This window comes from Cololabis saira, chromosome 24, assembly GCF_033807715.1.
Source record: "Cololabis saira isolate AMF1-May2022 chromosome 24, fColSai1.1, whole genome shotgun sequence".
In the NCBI taxonomy this organism is placed as follows: Eukaryota; Metazoa; Chordata; class Actinopteri; order Beloniformes; family Belonidae; genus Cololabis; species Cololabis saira.
Window position 1 is genome coordinate 25,319,160 of NC_084610.1, and position 20,717 is coordinate 25,339,876.

Genomic DNA, 20,717 nt, shown 5'->3' on the forward strand with positions numbered 1-20,717 from the left:
AACACAATTGCTTTCGGATAAAATAAGAATAAGAATAATCTTTCCGATTTCAATAGGGCTTCGCACAAACCTTGCTGCTGCTCAGTCCCTAATAATGTCACAAAGGTGTGAAATGACATTCAATATTTAAATAAAGATGAAGAATAAAATAAGCAGAACTGACCTCTTGGTCACCGTTTTCCTCTGGCAGCCGAGCTGAGAACATTCCTGCAGACAGAACCAGCATTAGAACCCAGAACAGAACCAGCATTAGAACCCAGAACAGAACCAGCATTAGAACCCAGAACAGAACCAGCATTAGAACCCTACATGAGTCGCCTTGTAAACCTGTTGAACCATAAGGGCGCTAGCGCTCGTGTTGAAAAAATCTACTCTCAAAATGGCAGGGAAAAATGCAAGTCATCCCTTCAGGCCGTGGTATACGCTCATTATATCACAGTTTCAAACAATTTCAAGAATAAAGTCGAAATTTCACCTTTTTCATCAAAATTTCTACTTTTTTCTCGACATTTCAACTTTTTCATCAAAATTTCAACTTTTTTATCAAAATTTCAACTTTTTTCTCGACATTTTGACTTTTTTCTCGACTTTTTTCTCAAAATTTCAACTTTTTTCCCAGAATTTCAACTTTTTCATCAAAATTTCAACTTTTTTTTTTTTTCAACTTTTTTCTCGACATTGACGGGTTCAGGTTCCGCTGGTACCGGACTGGTACCGGACTGGTACCGGTACTTACCGGTGGTTTCAGGTTCCGCTGGTTTTCCTTGGGTTGTTGTTCAGGTGCACCTGCAACAACAGAGGTTAGATCTGGTTCTGCTGGGCCCGACCAGGACCAGGACCAGGACCAGGACCTGGACCAGGACCTGGACCAGGACCAGGATCTGGACCAGGACCAGGACCAGGACCAGGACCAGGACCAGGATCTGGACCAGGACCAGGATCTGGACCAGGACCAGGACCAGGACCAGGACCAGGACCAGGACCAGGACCAGGACCAGGACCAGGACCAGGATCTGGACCAGGACCAGGATCTGGACCAGGACCAGGACCAGGACCAGGACCAGGACCAGGACCAGGTCCAGGACCAGGACCTGGACCAGGACCAGAACCAGGACCTGGACCAGGACCAGAACCAGAGTCTCACCTGCTGGGTTCTGGAAGTCCTCCTTCTGGACCTCCTCCAGGCCCGGGAAACAGACCACCACCAGGAACCAGTGAGCCCTGGGGAGACAGAACCGTTAGGACCAGAACCAGAACCAGAGAGTAGGTCCAGCATCTCCAGAACCAGAAGCTCCAACTGAGACCACTGAATCTGAGGTGAAGAGTCCAGACCCAGAGTCCACACCGGAACCAGAACCCGTGGTCGTCTGATTGGTGAAGCTAAAACTCTGAAGATCCGAGCTCAAGAATAAAGTCAGAATTTCGCCTTTTTTTTTCGCCTCAACATTTCGACTTTTTTCATGAAATTTTGACTTTTTTTTCATGAAATTTTGACTTTTTTTTCATGAAATTTTGACTTTTTTTTCATGAAATTTTGACTTTTTTCATGAAATTTTGACTTTTTTTTCATGAAATTTTGACTTTTTTTTCATGAAATTTTGACTTTTTTTCATGAAATTTTGACTTTTTTTTCATGAAATTTTGACTTTTTTTTCATGAAATTTTGACTTTTTTTTCATGAAATTTTGACTTTTTTTTCATGAAATTTTGACTTTTTTTTCATGAAATTTTGACTTTTTTTTCATGAAATTTTGACTTTTTTTCATGAAATTTTGACTTTTTTTCATGAAATTTTGACTTTTCTTCATGAAATTGACTTTTTTTCATGAAATTTTGACTTTTTTTCATGAAATTTTGAATTTTTCCTCAACATTTCAACTTTCTTCAGGAAATATTGACTTTGTCTCAACATTTTTACAGAACCAGAACCAGTAGATCCAGCATCTCCAGAACCAGAACCCTTGGCCTTTTAAACAGAAGGAAATTATTAGTTTTAATTGGACAGTTATCTTGGAGTTTGAGTTGATGCATCTAATTTTAAAATAACTATTTTTGATTTCTATATTTCTATATTTATTTTTAAAGCTGCTAAGCTGCAACTAGATTCTTTATTTATATTGTATTTTTAAAGCTGCAGCTAGATTATTTATTTATATTAAAGTCGGGGTAGTTTTTATTTTACTTTTGCACAAATAGACTGAAATAGGCCTACAGTTCACAGTTTAATTTATTTCAAAGTACACCTACAAATGCACTTGTTATATTTAGGGGTTGTAACAGCTAAAATAAATAAAAGATGAAAACTTGTAAAAGCTCTGTTATTTTTTGCGGCTCCCGATAAAAGTTTTTGTAGAAGTGGGCGGAACCAGAACTCGTTAACGACTTGGGACTTTTTTCTCGAAATTTTGACTTTTCTCAACATTGACTTTTTTCTTTTTTCTGCGTGTGTTTGTGCGTTTTTTCGTGCGTTTTTGCGTGCGTTTTTACGTGCGCTTTTGCGTGCGTTTTTGCGTCGGTTGTTGCGTTTTTTCGCTTTTTCCTCAAAATTTCAACTTTTTCCTCAAAATTTCAACTTTTTTCTCGACTTTCTCCTCAAAATTTCAACTTTTTCCTCAAAATTTCAACTTTTTCCTCATGTCATCATGTCCTCATGACAGGTGAGGTGGGGGTAGGACTACTGTCCTGGTCCTGAACCACCATAGGTCTAGGGGGGTAGGACGAGCCTGTTAGCAACGAGCTAGCAGCTACCTGAGGGGGAGGAGCCTGTTAGCAACGAGCTAGCAGCTACCTGAGGGGCCTTTTTTCTCAACATTTCAACTTTCTTCATGAAATATTGACTTTTTATTAACATTATGACTTTTTTCTCGAAGTGCATAATTAAAATCTCATTGTCTATGAGAGCTGCTACTATTCATTGAGAAAAAAGTCAAAATGTCGAGATTAATGTTGAAGTACAATTTTGAGAATAAAGTCAAAATGTCGTCTTTTTTTCTCAACATTTTGACTTTTTTCTCAACATTTCGACTTTTTTCTCGAAATCCAGCGCATCAATTTGAAGTTAAAATCTCAACTTTATGCAATTTCGAGAAAAAAGTTGGAATTTCGAGATTAATGTTGAAATACAATTTCAAGAAGAATGTCGAAATTTCGTGAATAAAGTCGAAATTTCGCCTTTTTTCCTCAACATTTCAACTTTATTCAGGAAATTTTGAATTTTTCTTGAAATTGTACCTCAACATTAATCTCAACGTTTCGACTTTTTTCTAAAAATTTCGACTTTTTTCTCGACATTTTGACTTTCTCAAAATCCAGAGCGTCAATTTGAAGTTGAAAAATCTCAACTTTATGCAATTTCGAGAAAAAAGTCTAAAATTTCGAGATTAATGTTGAAATACAATTTCAAGAATAATGTCGAAATTTGATTGACAGGCACGAACAGGAAGAGGAGGAGCTTACTCTTGATTGACAGGTACTAACAGGAAGAGGAGGGGCTTACTCTTGATTGACAGGTACTAACAGGAAGAGGAGGGGCTTACTCTTGATTGACAGGCACGAACAGGAAGAGGAGGGGCTTACTCTTGATTGACAGGCACAAACAGGAAGTCTTTGGTGAAGATGTCCACGTTCCGGGTCCACGTCTTCACCCGCTGGTGTCGTGTGCGCCGGTCGCTGTGGGAACACGGAAACACAGTCGTTACTACGGCAACCGTCTCCACGACGACCGGAGATGAGCGTTGAGGGGGCGGGGCTTACGGGACAGAGGGGGCGTCGCCCTCGCCGGCCGCTCTCCGCCGGCTCAGCTGCTTGAAGAAGAAGCTGCTGAAGACGTGGCTCCTGTCGGCCACGGGCCCGGACACGCCCTCCAGGAGCAGGAACCTGGGGGGAGGAGCCTGTTAGCAACGAGCTAGCAGCTACCTGAGGGCCCGGACACGCCCTCCAGGAGTGCGTTTTTCGTGCGTTTTTGCGCGTGTTTGTGCGTTTTTCCGTGCGTTTTTGCGTGTGTCTTTGCGTGTGTTCGTGCGTTTTTGCGCGTGTTTTTGCGCGTGTTTTTGCGTGTGTTTGTGCGTTTTTTCGTGCGTTTTGCGTGCGTTTTTTCGTGCGTTCATGCGTTTTTTCGTACGTTTTTTTCGTGCGTTTTTGCGTGTGTTTTTGCGTTTTTGCGTGTGTTTTTTCGTGCGTTCTTGCGTGTGTCTTTGCGTGTGTTCGTGCGTTTTTGCGCGTGTGTTCGTGCGTTTTTTCGTGCGTTTTTCGTGCGTTTTTGCGTGTGTTTTTGCGTGTGTTTTTGCGTGTGTTCGTGCGTTTTTGCGTGTGTTTTTGCGTGTGTTCGTGCGTTTTTGCGTGTGTTTTTGCGTGTGTTCGTGCGTTTTTGCGTGTGTTTTTGCGTGTGTTCGTGCCTTTTTGCGTGTGTTTTTGCGTGTGTTCGTGCCTTTTTCGTGCGTTCGTGTGTTTTTCCGTGCGTTTTTGCGTGCGTTCATGCGTGCGTTCATGCGTTTTTTCGGCGATCGTGCGTTTTTTCGCTTTTTCCTCAAAGATTTCAACTTTTTCCTCAAAATGTAACCTTTTTTTTCTACTTTTTCCTCAAAATTTCAACTTTTTCCTCAAAATTTTGACTTTTTCCTCATGTCCTCATGACAGGTGAGGTGGGGGTAGGACTACTGTCCTGGTCCTGGTTCTGAACCACCATAGGTCTAGTGGGGGGAGGAGCCTGTTAGCAACGAGCTAGCAGCTACCTGAGGGGCCGGACACGCCCTCCAGGAGCAGGTGTCACTACCTTATTTGAGTCCCTACCGTATTTGAGTCACACATGCGCAGTCGCGTCCAACATCGTCGGCCATCTTGGAAAGCAAAATACGGCAACACCACTTGGACAAACTATATACATAAAAATAAAAACGAAATAAAAAATTATATAACATCTATAAAAAGGTACTATCAAAAGAAAATCAGTCTAACTTACAATTTTGCTACGCTTAAACACTTTTGTTGAAATGTCAACCCCTGTGATTATTTTATTTTGTGATTATTTTATTTTATTTTATTTTTTTTATTTAATCTTAAAGGATTATCTTGGAAAAAATGTATAGGTATACTTATTCGCTTGTATGTTGTAAACTTGTTATGTTTCAGTTGCAAACTAATGTTTCTTCAAAGGAAATTTGTACTTTTGATATGTTAAATAAAGTTTATTATAAAAAAAAAACAAAAAAAAACTACTCACAATAAGTTAGGGATATTATTATTTACAGTACATGATTGCTTTTCCTATTTGGGTAGAATTTTAATGAAATAAGTAAAACTTTTGCTTTTACTTATTTCATTAAAATTCAGACCAAATAGGAAAATATAGTACCTTTATAGATGTTAATTTGTATTTCGTTTTTAAAACATACTATGGAGGGTTTGCTGTTTTCCCTTTATTTTTATGTATATAGTTTGTCCAAGTGGTGTTGCCGTATTTTGCTTTCCAAGATGGCCGACAATGTTGGACCATGGATCTATAATATTAACTGGATGGGACCATTCATTTCAATGCATATTACTCACTCAGCGCATACGCCGAAATGAGTTCCTGACTTCCGGATTTTCTTCCTGGTACACGGGCCCATAGAGCATGCTCAGTTGAGTCACCTCCCATGATGCTCTGGGGCCTCCCATCATGCCCCGGGGCAATGACGCGAATATTAATATAATGTGTATTAATATAATATATTAATTAATGTATATTATTACATATATTATTAATTTATTAATATAATATAATTATATAATATACATTAATATAATATATTAATTAATGTATATTATTACATGTATAGTATTACATATGTTATTAATGTATTAATATAATATATTAATTAATGTATATTATTACATATATTATTAATGTATTAATATAATATAATTACATAATATGTATTAATATAATATATTATTACATGTATAGTATTACATGTATTATTAATGTATTAATATAATATAATTACATAATATATATTAATATAATACATTAATGTATATTATTACATGTATAGTATTACATATATTATTAATGTATTAATATAATATAATTACACAATATATATTAATATAATATATTATTACATGTATAGTATTACATATATTATTAATGTATTAATATAATATAATTACACAATATATATTAATATAATATAATTACATAATATATATTAATATAATATATTAATTAATGTATATTATTACATGTATAGTATTTCATATATTATTAATGTATTAATATAATATATTAATTAATGTATATTATTACATGTATAGTATTACATATATTATTCATGTATTAATATAATATATAATATATATTAATATAATATATTAATTAATGTATATTATTACATGTATAGTATTACATATATTATTAATGTATTAATATAATATAATTACACAATATATATTAATATAATATAATTACATAATATATATTAATATAATATATTAATTAATGTATATTATTACATGTATAGTATTTCATATATTATTAATGTATTAATATAATATATTAATTAATGTATATTATTACATGTATAGTATTACATATATTATTAATGTATTAATATAATATAATTACACAATATATATTAATATAATATAATTACATAATATATATTAATATAATATATTAATTAATGTATATTATTACATGTATAGTATTACATATATTATTAATGTATTAATATAATATAATTACACAATATATATTAATATAATATAATTACATAATATATATTAATATAATATATTAATTAATGTATATTATTACATGTAAAGTATTACATATATTATTAATGTATTAATATAATATAATTATATAATATATGAATTAATGTATATTATTACATGTATAGCATTACATATATTATTAATGTATTAATATAATATAATTACATAATATATATTAATATAATATATTAATTAATGTATATTATTACATGTAAAGTATTACATATATTATTAATGTATTAATATAATATAATTATATAATATATGAATTAATGTATATTATTACATGTATAGCATTACATATATTATTAATGTATTAATATAATATAATTACATAATATATATTAATATAATATATTAATTAATGTATATTATTACATGTATAGTATTTCATATATTATTAATGTATTAATATAATATATTAATTAATGTATATTATTACATGTATAGTATTACATATATTATTAATGTATTAATATAATATAATTACATAATATATATTAATATAAAACATCCGTGGAATGCACGGACACGGCTGTGACGTCAGCCGTGACGTCACGCCCAGAAAGAGACTTTTCTTTGACTTTTCTGGCCGTTATAAAACATTTTTGACGGATATAAAGTCCATGACTTAAAAATATAGAATACAAAGATTAGTAATAGCCGGTGATTCCAGCTGGAGGTTCCTGTGAACAGTTTTAGAGGACGATCTTTTACTATTGCGGTCTATGGGAAAAAAGCTTTCTGGGCCCCATGGGATTTTCTGTTGCAGTACCGCGGCTGGACACTGGGGGGAACCGGTGTGCTGCTGAATGAGAGACCGGGGGGGGTGGGAGGAGCCTGTTAGCTTGGTACAGGGGGAGGAGCTTGTTACAGGATAGCGGTTGCTAAATGGTTGGTACCAGAGTACCGATAAAAATTCTGGACAAACGATGCAAATACAGCCGCGTATCATCAGCATAGCAATGGTTGTTAACTGTGGTATAATGATCTGATTGGTTGTTAACTGTGGTATAATGATCTGATTGGTTGTTAACTGTGGTATAATGATCTGATTGGTTGTTAACTGTGGTATAATGATCTGATTGGTTGTTAACTGTGGTATAATGATCTGATTGGTTGTTAACTGTGGTATAATGATCTGATTGGTTGTTAACTGTGGTATAATGATCTGATTGGTTGTTAACTGTGGTATAATGATCTGATTGGTTGTTAACTGTGGTATAATGATCTGATTGGTTGTTAACTGTGGTATAATGATCTGATTGGTTGTTAACTGTGGTATAATGATCTGATTGGTTGTTAACTGTGCTATAATGAGCTTATAACACGACTTCTATTCTAAAGCCTCATCACAGCATCAGGGAAGCAACAATGTTTCCATGGCAACAACCAACAGATTTTTTTTGACGGTTACAGCCGGTAGCAAAATACGGAAGCGCATTGCATTCACTTGAGAAAAAAAAAATCTGCGCTGTTTTTCTGAATTAACGAGATAAAATTTTAATTAAAAAAAAAAAAAAAAAAATACAGTTTTTCTGAATTAACGAGATAAAATTTTAATTAAAAAAAAAACAAAAAAACTACTGTTTTTCTGAATTAACGAGATAAAATCTTAATTAAAAAAAACAAAAAAAAACTACTGTTTTTCTGAATTAACGAGATAAAATTTTAATAAAAAAAAAATCTGCTGTTTTTCTGAATTACCAAGATAAAATCTTTATTTAAAAAAATCTGCTTTTTTCTGAATTAACAAGATAAAATTTTAATAAAAAAAAAAATCTGCTATTTTTCTGAATTAACAAGAAAATGTCCAGCAGATCAGGGCTTTCCGTCTGAACAACCGCAAAGTCCTGAGGTTTCTGTGCAAAGTCGACAAACTAACAACAATACCATCTATATAACTTAAAGACAAGAGTATCTCCCAATGTTTCAAACCAAAAGCAAAATCAAACTGGATTAAACTTGGCAAGATGGATAAGACCGTGGAGAAGTTGGAAGCTCGGCTTGGCGGGAATTTATCACTAATTCGTCTGATTGGAGTCGCCATTGATGAACCAGAGACTGAAGGCAGACGGAAAATTACTGAGTCTGTCTGTTTCCTTGACAGGGCGGTTTGGCCGATCGCTCTGGTCACAATCTCCCTGGTGGAATGTAAACAAGGTGACTCTGCCCCCACTAACCCTCCCCTCTCAGGAACATCTGTGGACCTGTTTCAGAACTGACCGAGCCGTCTGATAACATCAAGGACATTGGCTGAGAGCAGCTCTGAGAGAAGTTCACTGACTCATCGCTACACACACTTACTGATAACCACACACACACACACACACACTTACTGATAACCACCTCCCTCAACTCAACACCTTCCTCGGCCCCCCTCTTAACAGCCCCCCCAACACAGTCTCTGGGTTTCAAGCGCCACGAAGCCGCGGCGATCACTTGGATGCACCGTGCCGTGTATTTCTGATTAATTAAAAACTACTTAAAATAGGTTGTGTGTTCCTCTTTCATATTTACATTATTGGTAACCGTTTTATAAAAGTATTATATCATTCAGACCGTGGTATACGCTCATTATATCACTGTGATATAATGAGCGTATACCACGGCCTGAAGGGATGACTTTTTTCCGTGCCAGTTTGAGAGTAGATTTTTCCAATGCGAGTGCTAGCGCTGTATAGTAGAATGGGCCCCGCCCCTACAAGCCCTGCCCCCACCTAAGCCCCGCCCATCTAAGCCCCGCCCCTTACTTGAGGTAGAAGTCGATGATGACGTCGTTGAGAAACTGTCCGTCCCCCAGACAGACCAGGTCCTCCTTGGAAACGGAGATCCGGCCCTTACAGGGTTGGAGAGGGTACTGGATCAGCCTGGAGACCAGAACCAGAACAGAGATTAGAACCAGGACCAGGACCAGGATTACAACCAGAACCACAAGAGGAACCAGAACAGAGGATACTACACCGGTCTTACCTGGTGGGCAGCTGTCCCTGACCAGCGGGTTTCAGGCCGGACCGGGTCCTGAGGCCGAGACCGGGCCGACTGGACTCCTGCTGGACCAGAGGTCAGAGGTCACCAGAGGTCAGAGGTCACCACTGACATACATAAATACATACACACATAGACATATAAATGACATAAATACGTAGACGCCTCATGAATGCTGGAACGTAATCCAGCATGGCCGCCATCTTGGATGGGTCTCCTCACTCCAGCAGAATTAACTACACTGGAGTTACAGAGTTACAGTTACAGTAACCCATCGGAGACTAGAGGTGGGTGCAATTCATCGATGTGTCGATGCATCGCGATGCGTCACGTGACGATTTGGAATCGATTAATTAAAAAAAAATATATATATATTTTTTTTTTAGTTATCCTATCCAGATTCCAGACTGAATAAGCTGCTGAATCATTTCATTTTCAAGAATGCACATTTCTTATCGTTAATTGAAATATGTCAGATATGTTTACACTAAGTTCATATATCTGGTTTACTTGAATTAATGAACTCATTAAATCCAGGGCTTGACCGTTTTCAGTGTTTTCACCAATAGAGGGCGCTCTCATGCAAGTGCAGCTTTCCCTGGTCAAAGTTAAGGAAGTCAAAGAGCAAATGTTTACATAGTCATAAAATAAAAAATACATGTCAAATGTTCAAAAAACCTTGTTATTTACTTAATGAGTGTTGTTAGAGGAACTGAGTTCATTGATTGGATATTTATTTACAAATGTAGCCACAGATGAAGACAAAATCAATCTTGTATGGAAAAAAGCATTAAAAATCACAATAATCTATGGCATGTTGCTGGATCTTAAGAGTGCCCCTACAGATAAACTCAAAGCAGCATGGGAGCAGGACTTAGGGCTTCCCTTATCAGAGGATACCTGGGAGTCCATACTCAAACTGGTTAATACAACCTCCCTGTGCGCACGTCACTGCTTAATTCAGTTTAAAGTGGTACACAGGGCTCATATTTCCAAAGCAAAGCTATCCTCCATGTACCCAGATATTAGTCCATACTGTGTAAGATGTAAAGTAGCAGAAGCCTCTCTCATCCACATGTACTGGTCCTGCCCATGTCTAAACAAATACTGGATGGAAGTATTTCATACTCTCTCTCTGGTGCTTAAAATCAGATTAGAACCAAACCCACTGACTGCCCTGTTTGGGGTCATGGAGGGAGGAAGGAAGTTAACCACTGCACAGGGGCACACTTTGTCTTTTGCCTCCCTTTTGGCTCGTCGGGCAATTCTGTTCAGGTGGAAGGATCCCTTCCCTCCTACTCGTGCACAATGGCTGGAAGACATCATGTCCTGCTTAAAACTGGAGAAAATTAGATACTCGCTTCAGCAATCAAATAAGTTCCAGAAAGTGTGGGGACCTTTTCTAGAAGCATTCCAGACCCTGTGAACTATACTTCATATTTCTTTTATATTCCTAGTGCAGGCTTTTGATGTTAGAGTGACCTCATATTGTGATTAGCAATCTGGCAGTGACAGGGGAGGGATTAGTTTGGTCTGTAGTTTGTTTTTGTTACTATTTTATATTTTTTCATACTGTTTAATTGTTTTTTATATTTTGTACACTGGTGTATGCTATGATTAACATGCCCATGCCTACTCAAAATATTTGTAATTGACATGCAGCATTTCACCTTTTTTTACTTTGTGAAAATTTCAATAAAAAGATCTTGAATTAAAAAAAATCACAATAATCCAAGAATCGAAGCTCCAATAATCGAATCGAAAATTGTTATAATCGAAGAATCGAAGCTCCAATAATCGAATTGACAATCGTTATAATCGAAGAATCGAAGCTCCAATAATCGAAATCGAATCGACAATCATTATAATTGAAGAATCGAAGCTCCAATAATCGAATCGACAATCGTTATAATCGAAGAATCGAAGCTCCAATAATCGAAATCGAATCGACAATCATTATAATTGAAGAATCGAAGCTCCAATAATCGAATCGACAATCGTTATAATCGAAGAATCGAAGCTCCAATAATCGAAATCGAATCGAATCGTGAGGTACCCTTGTTTGCACACCCCCATCGGAGACCCATCCAAGATGGCCGCCGCATCGGAGACAAGAAATCCAATCCATCCAAGAAAGTTTGAGAGTTGGTTCTTACCGCCGATCGTCCCAGCAGCTTTAGCAGGTGCTGGTCCACCGGAGGACCGAGGTTGTGGACCAGAACCAGCCCCTCAGCCCAGTCCAGCGGGGAGGCGGGGCCTCTGGAGGAGGGGGCGGGGCCTGTCCTGGAGGGGGCGGGGCCTCCCCGGCCCAGCCGGTACTGGTCCATGTCCAGAATTGAGGCCAGAATCCCGGCCTGCATCTCCGGCAGCTGCTGCTGCAGAACCACCAGCAGGAGGCAGCAGGGAGGACCTGGAAACAGGAAACAGCAGTCGGTTCAAAATATAACGCCTTAATCCACTGTATACATTTTGGTCCAAAACTGTACTTGGAGAATACAATTTATACAATATATAAAATAAGAAAGGCCACTCTATTCTATCGAAAGCTTTTTCAGCATCCAGAGATATTGCTACCGCTGGATGCTGAAAAGTAGATGCTCTTGCCATAATGTGAAAGAGTCTCCTCATATTATTAGAAGAAAGACAGCCTCGAATGAAGCCGACCTGGTCTAAATGCACTAGTGATGCTATTACCTTCTCCAGACGCATTGCAAGAATCTTGGTGATCAACAGCTAGCTTTAGCCTGGTCGAGCTAGGAAACAACAGCTAGCTTTAGCCTTTAGTCGAGCTAGGAAACAACAGCTAGCTTTAGCCTGGTCAAGCTAGGAAACACCAGCTAGCTTTAGCCTGGTCTTTAGTCGAGCTAGCATTTTGCTAACAAGCTAAGGTCACAAAAGTCCCACGTCACACCAGCGGGTGTACAGCATGACCCCGCTCTGATGTGGAAAAAAAAATCCCCCAAAAAATAAAACACGCCCGAAAAAAAGAGGAGAAACATGAAAATGAAGGCGATATAATGGTATACAGAAAAGGTTTCCCTTTTCTTATTATTCCGCACTCTTTTTTTGCCCGTTAATACGGCCCGAACCGCAACGTGCACCCATGCATGTCAGACATCATTAGATGCGTCTCCATCCTGCGACAACACGCATTACTTTTCTCAGTCAAAAGTGTTACCGTGGCAACGCTAGTTGCCAAAAAGCAAAATTGCGATATTTAACTTTCAATTTAAATAATATTTCCATTTAATTTTGGACGCTTGTTGCTAGGCAACGGTTTATTGTACAGACATCATTACAACATTGACAAACCCGGGACGTGTTGTACTGCAACATATTTTAGTCTCATCATGCTAGCTATTACGCTTTTTGAGATATTCAACTATTTTAGTTTCCAAGCAAACGGAAATTTGGACGCTTGTTGCTCGGTTACACGATATCGTAGAGACATCGATCCAACGTTAAAAGACTCGGACAATGTGGACAACAACATACTGAGGTTTCATTAGGCTGTTGTTTACAACTTTTGAGATATTGAAACCACCTCTTATATATAATATACATTATATATAATTATATAATGCGCTTTTTTTTTAAATCCTACGCGTTAATCGCACGTTAAAAGAAATCGTCGGTGTTAAGAGGACGATAAGTTAACATGTTAACTTTAACAGCCCTAATATTTAATTATCGTTATCGTCGCATGACCAGCATTTTCTCGTTTTCCTCATGTGATAAAGGTTCGTTGACGACGATAATTAGTCAGAATTTTCATTGATGAAAGCAACTTTAGCAGAGTGAGAGTTCTTGACCCCTAAACTAGCTGAGCGTGGGGTATCTGTGATGTCACGGCGGTGTTAGTGTGGTGTTAGCGTAGCCTTACCGGCGGCGGCGGGATCCAACATGGCCGCCAGCTCCCGGTGCAGCAGGTTAGCTTGAGCGTCCGACACCCAGAGGAAGAGCAGCGAAGGGGCGGGGCCTGTCCGGCCCTGCAGCAGAGTCCCGCCCCCGGCCACGCCCCCGTCCCACACGCCGTAGCCGCGGACCTCCGACGCTACGATGGAAACCTCTCCGTCCTCGCCGTCCTCCGAGCCTGAAGACACGTAGCATGTTAGCTGCTCCGCGGAGCTTCAGAGACGATAAAGTCTTAAAGTCTTGTTTAATGAAGCTAATATTTAGCTTTAAAGCCTTAAATACTTGTTTAATTAAGCTAATATTTAGTTTTAGAGCAATAAATGTGTGAACTGGACTGATGGGGGTGTTAGCATCGACATTAGCATCGTTAGCTTACCTTTCAGGGGGAGGGTGATGCCGCTGTCGGAGATCTGGAAACAGAAAACACATATCAGCTAACGTCTGCTAGGGTTCAGTGCTAGGGTCTAATGTATATATATATTTTTTTTTATTTTATTATTATTTCAAACTGAAGTGAAAACATTAAAACATCTTCACCATCAAGGGTCCGTTAGCTTCTGTTTTCATCAGTCCAGCGTGGAGAGAAGAGAAGGGAATCTGCAGGAAGGAAGAGTTCAGGTCTGACACAACCTGAGAGACAACGAGGAGGGACACAGTTAACCCTTATACTAACGCAGAACCACCAATCAATCAATCAATCAATCAATCAATCAATCAATCAATCAGGACGGACGTGTCCAGGTCTGAGAGAGCCTGAGACCCCGTACACACGTAGCCGGGTATCTGCTAAACCCAAGATATTTTCCTACGTCACAGAGGCTACACCGTAGGGTACGCGGCGACGCGCACACCCTACGCCGTACCCTACGGCGTAGGGCTGCGTCGATAACGCGGCAGCTCCGTGGCGGGACACGGGGGGGAGAATGAGACGCGCTGCCGGGGAAGCTGCGCCGCGGAGGTGCAGCTTCCCCGGGAGCCGCAGATGATCTACAGGTTAGAATGCTTATGAATGTGGTCGAAAACGCAGATCTTCGGTTATGTGTGGAAGGTTTTTTTTTTAACAACGATGTAATGTGGATACTAATTTTATAAACGGAGGGGGGAAATATTCGGTTTTAAAAATACCCGGCTACGTGTGGACGGGGTCTGAGAGACATTACAGAGGGTAGAGTTAACCCTACACTAGTACAGGACCACCAATCAATCTATCTATCTTTTAGTTTTAGTCTCGTTTATTCTCCTTTTAGTCGTGTCAAGTTTCAGTCGACTAAAAGTCTGAGCATTTTAGTCTCATTTTATTTGTCGACAATATTGCATTCTATATTTAATTATTGTTATCGTCACATGACCAGCATTTTAGTTGCGCCTTGTTTTCCTCAGGTGATGAATTTTCGTTGACGATATTTAGTCAGAATTTTCCGAAAAATAAATAAAAATAAAAAATAAAATAAATTCATTAATTAATAAGAATAATTAAAAAAAAGAAATAAAACAAATAAAAATAAAGTAAAAACAATAAAAACAACAATAAAAAGAAAATTAAAAGAAAAAAGAAAATAAATAAATGAAAAAATTAAAAAAACAATTAAAAAATAATAACAAAAATAACAATAAAAATAATAATAAAAAAAATGTATAACTCATTCCTCTTTAAATTAATTCTGGTCTTTCTGCGCTGCTCGTTCTCTCGCCCGTCTGGTGATAAAGGTTCGTTGGCGACGATATTTAGTCATAAAGTAACTTTACGTGCCGTAACACTGCAGGGGTTTAGAAAACCCTGACTGGATTGAACTCTGTACTTTTATAAAACTTTCATAAACCTTTCATAAACCTTCAGAGCTGAGTTTTAGTCCCAGAGAGAATCTCTGTAAACTCTGACTCTGTAGTTCCAGAAACCGGTTCTCTGGAATGTTCCGGTTCTCACATCTGCTCTTATAAACTCTGTTTCTCTCTTATAAACTCTGTTTCTCTCTTATAAACTCTGTTTTTCTCATATAAACCATGTTTTTCTGAGGGTTTAATCAGATTCAGATGGAGATGTTTCCCTGGAGCTGATGCAGCAGTTCACACTCATTCCCCCCACGACGTCTGAGTTTGTTTTTCTCCTCAGGAGAAACCAGCAGAGAGCAGGTTTCTGTGGAGAGAGGCTGCCCCCTGGTGGAGGACAGGGGAACTACAGGTGGAGGACACGAGAACTACAGGTGGATCATTAACCTGCAGTGAGCAGCTTCATGGAGAGATGCTGCATGTTTCTGCCTTTAAATGTGTTTAAAGGTATGAAAACATGAAGGTTTTCAGTTATAATTGCAGAAATTGTCTATATGTATTTACTTTATATACTGTCTTGGGGTTACATTTGCATAAAATGCTAAAAACCTAATTCTCAAAAATTTTAAATTCTCGAAATTGTACTTCAACATTAATCTCGACATTTCGTCTTTTTTCTTCAACATTTCGACTTTTTTTATTCGACATTTCAACTTTTTTCTTTGATATTTCAATTTTTTTCTTTGACATTTCAACTTTTTTCTCGACATTTCAACTTTTCTTCGACATTTCTTCTTTTTTCTCGACATTTTGACTTTTTTCTTCGACATTTCCACTTTTTTCTTGGACATTTCAACTTTTTTCTTCGTCATTTCAAATTTTTTCTAGACATTTCGACTTTTTTCTTCAACATTTCGACTTTTTTTATTCGACATTTCAACTTTTTTCTTTGATATTTCAATTTTTTTCTTTGACATTTCAACTTTTTTCTCGACATTTCAACTTTTCTTCGACATTTCTTCTTTTTTCTCGACATTTTGACTTTTTTCTTCGACATTTCCACTTTTTTCTTGGACATTTCAACTTTTTTCTTCGTCATTTCAAATTTTTTCTAGACATTTCGACTTTTTTCTTCGACATTTCGACTTTTTTCTTCAACAGACGCTCCAGCTTCGTTCAGACTTGAATAATCATGAAGGGAAGGGAAGAAAAACCTTAAATATAAAACCTAAACCTGCCTGGTGATGATGTTATAAAGGAGGTGAGTATTTCCTGTCGTCATGGTTACAGATGAAAACATGCAGGACCAACACTGTTCCTGCAGCGCAGGGAAGATTACTACTTTAAAAAAAAAAAATCATTTTTCAGATTCTAAATCGATTCTCATATTAATTCCTAAAAATCGATTCCTATGTCTAAAGATCGATTCTTTTTTTTCCCATCATTACAACTTTTGGTATTTTTCTGTTTAAGCCCAAAAAAGGAATGTTTTGTTGGACACCAGAAAAACTGGTGTCATGTTTTTGCCTTTAAATATGTTTAAAAGTATGAAAACATTAAAGTTTTCAGTTATAATTACATAAATTGTCCATATTTCATTACTTTATATACTGTCTTGGGGTTACATTTGCATGAAATGCTAAAAACCAATTCTCAAAAATTAAAAATTCGAAACATTTCAAATTTTTTCTCGACATTTCAACTTTTTTCTCGGCATTTCAACCTTTTTTCTCGGTATTGATTTTTTTCTTCAACATTTCAACTTTTTTTCTTGACATTTCGACTTTTTTTCTCGACATTTTGACTTTTTTTCTCAACATTTCGACTTTTTTTCTCGACATTTTGACTTTTTTTCCTCGACATTTCGACTTTTTTTCTCGACATTTTGACTTTTTTTCCTCGACATTTCGACTTTTTTTCCCAACATTTCAACTTTTTTCTTCGACATTTCGACTTTTTTCTTCGACATTTCAACTTTTTTCTCGACATTTGAAATTTTTTCTTCGACATTTCGACTTTTTTCTTCGACATTTCGACTTTTTTCTCAACATTTTTTTCTTTTTTCTCAACATTTCAACTTTTTTCTCGACATTTCTTCTTTTTTCTTGAAGTGCATAATGAAAAAAACCTCTCCCTCCTCTAAAATATTATGTTAATTTTTCTCCTGTCTGGCCCTGATTCTCTTCTGTAATAACCAGATGATTTCAGGGTTTTTCCTGGAGCTGAAACTGCAGAGTTCTAGTCCTGAAGATCTGATGTTAATGTGATGCTAACGTGATGCTAACGTGATGCTAACGTGGACTTCCTGCAGGATGATGGACAGATCTGGATCTGAATCTTTGTGCGTCACATTCATGAGTTTCAGACTGGTTTCATGTTTAATTTCCAAACCTTCATCTTCTCCGGTGAACTCTGGCCCCCCTGGACCCCGGTCCGAGACTTCTTCTGGTCTTCATCTATGATCTGCTCTTCCTCCTCCTCTTCTTCACTGGACAGAACAACTGGAGAGAGAACAGTCAGTGTGTTTACATGGGAAGTTTAATTCCTCTTTAATTCAGAATTTAAATTAAATCTGATTTAAAATGAATAGAAATGACCATGGAAACATCTAATTCTGAATGAAAATGGCCATTAATTAAACTTAATTCTGAATTAAGTGGCTGGTTTATTCTGATTTTAAATCCCAATAGAATAATTCTGTGATCATGTAAACACTCAAAGAAAAAAAATACAAAATTTAAAAAATAAATGAATACAATAAATTAATTAAAAAAATTAAAAAAGAAAGACAAAAAAACAAACAAAAAAATAAATAAATACAATAAATAAAAAAATTTAGATAAAAAGATAAATTTAAAAATTAAAAAAATTTAATACAAAATTAAAGAAATAAATTAATACAATAAATTAATGTAAAAAATTAAAAAAAGAAAAGAAAAAAAAATAAATAAATAAATACAATAAATAAAAAAATTAAATAAAAAGATACATTTAAAAAATAATACAAAATAAAAAAAATAAATTAAATTAATTTAAAAAAATTAAGAAAGAAAAGAAAAAAAACAAAAAGCTAACACAAAAATAAATAAATACAATAAATAAAAAACTTAAATAAAAAGATAAATTTAAAAATAAAAAAAATAAATTAAGAAAAATTTTAAAAATAAAAAAAAATGTAAAAAAAATTAAATAAGAAATTAAAATAATATTTTAAAAAAATAATTAATTAAAAATAAATACAAAATGTATACACTCATTCCACTTTAAATTAATTCAGGTTTTTCTGCGCTGCTCGTCCCGGGGTTCTGGTTCTTACTGGGTTCACTGGTTCTGGGTTTCTTGTGGGGCAGGTTTAATCCTCCAGTCCTCCCTCCTCTCCTCCTCCCTCCTCCTCCTCTCTGGGTCTCCATCCTTTCCTCCTCCAGATCCTCCGGAGGGCTGAGGCTCCTCCTGCCGGGCCTGAGGGACGGGAGGGTCTTCACCGAGGAAGAGGAGGAAGAGGAGGAGGAGGAAGAGGAGGAGGAGGAAGAGGAGGACTGGTGGAGGTCTGAGGTCCTGGTTCTGGAGGGACAGACCGTCTCGTCCTCACTCGTCTCCTCCAGACCAGAACTGGACCACGTCTTCCCCAGAGGTTTGTCTGAGCTGATCTGGAACACACAGGAACAAACAAGAGGATGAACGTTTGTTGTGGACACGTCAGGGTTTTATTCTGAAAAACTCATTCATTCATTTTCAACTGAAACGGCTTTTCTAATGAAAATGTAACAAATTCTTTCTTTTTCATCAATTTTCTTTTTTTTTTTCCTCCTAATCTTGTATTTTTCCTTTTTTAATTTTGGCTGGTGGGGGACCTTTTGTTCACAAAAGACTTCATTTGGAAATAATTTAATTTAGTTATTTTTTTATTCTGAAAAAGATTTTATTTAGAAAACATCTGCATGTTTATTTTAAAAGGATTATTTAAAAAGAAATGCTGGACAGACAGACAGATCTTTATTGTCATTATCACAGGTACAACGTAATTAAAAGTGCTCTCCAGTCAGCGCATCGTATAAAAAAATAAAATAACTAAAAAATAAATCAATAAAATGAAACAAAACAAATAAAATAAATAAAATAAATATATATCTTGTTTTTGTTAAGAGGTTATTGCTGTTGGGTAAAAGCTGTGTTTGAGTCTGTTTGTCCTTGCTTTCATTTTGAAAATAAACAGTTTTTCCTCTGATGCTGGAGCTTTATTTTGAAAGGCAGCGTTACCTTCCTGTCGGCGGAGTCTTTCTTCTCTGACACTGAAGAATTCCCAGCATGCCCCGGGGCCCTCAGCACGGCCAGAGAGTCCACGGAGTCCAGTGAGTCCACGGAGATGGTTCTGCTCGGAGACTTCACACCTGCAGAGATCAGTGACATCATCACCTGGTCATGTGACTGCTAGCACCGTCCCAGCATGCACCTGTCCCAGCATGCACCTGTCTGTCCCAGCATGCACCTGTCCACAGTTTATCTGCGTAATATTACGAGAATAAAGTAGTTATATTACGACTTTATTCTCGTAATATTACGACTTTATTCTCGTTATATTACAACTTTATTCTCGTTATATTACAACTTTATTCTCGTTATATTACGACTTTATTCTCATAATATTGCGACTTTATTCTGGTAATATTACGACTTTATTCTCATAATATTACGACTTTATTCTGGTAATATTACGACTTTATTCTGGTAATATTACGACTTTATTCTCCTAATATTACGACTTTATTCTCCTAATATTAAAACTTTATTCTCCTAATATTACGACTTTATTTTCGTAATATTACGACTTTATTCTCCTAATATTACGACTTTATTTTCGTAATATTACGACTTTATTCTCCTAATATTACGACTTTATTTTCTTAATATTACGACTTTATTCTCGTAATATTACGACTTTATTCTCCTAATATTACGACTTTATTCTCCTAATATTAAAACTTTATTCTCCTAATATTACGACTTTATTTTCTTAATATTACGACTTTATTCTCGTAATATTACGACTTTATTCTCCTAATATTACGACTTTATTCTCGTAATATTAAAACTTTATTCTCCTAATATTAAAACTTTATTCCCGTAATATTACGACTTTATTCTCATAATATTACGACTTTATTTTCGTAATATTAAAACTTTATTCTGGTAATATTACGACTTTATTCTGGTAATATTACGACTTTATTCTCCTAATATTACGACTTTATTCTCCTAATATTACGACTTTATTCTCGTAATATTAAAACTTT

The 20,717-nt window shown here is 36.4% G+C and overlaps 1 protein-coding gene across 1 annotated transcript in view; it reads right to left on the reverse strand.

Annotated features, from left to right (window-relative positions):
- The window catches only part of LOC133425137 (sentrin-specific protease 7-like), a 36,123-nt gene that overhangs the window by 1,174 nt on the left and 14,232 nt on the right, over nt 1–20,717 (reverse strand). Inside the window, exons 6-19 of the mRNA XM_061715817.1 lie at nt 19,684–19,814; nt 18,743–19,073; nt 17,818–17,927; nt 14,197–14,289; nt 14,036–14,069; nt 13,628–13,837; nt 11,901–12,154; nt 9,730–9,806; nt 9,510–9,626; nt 3,754–3,876; nt 3,577–3,669; nt 1,145–1,221; nt 737–786; nt 164–207 (exon numbers count right to left, since the gene is read on the reverse strand). Of these exons, the coding sequence (XP_061571801.1) occupies nt 164–207; nt 737–786; nt 1,145–1,221; nt 3,577–3,669; nt 3,754–3,876; nt 9,510–9,626; nt 9,730–9,806; nt 11,901–12,154; nt 13,628–13,837; nt 14,036–14,069; nt 14,197–14,289; nt 17,818–17,927; nt 18,743–19,073; nt 19,684–19,814 (1,744 nt within the window). The remainder of the gene's footprint in view (nt 1–163; nt 208–736; nt 787–1,144; nt 1,222–3,576; nt 3,670–3,753; nt 3,877–9,509; nt 9,627–9,729; nt 9,807–11,900; nt 12,155–13,627; nt 13,838–14,035; nt 14,070–14,196; nt 14,290–17,817; nt 17,928–18,742; nt 19,074–19,683; nt 19,815–20,717) is intronic.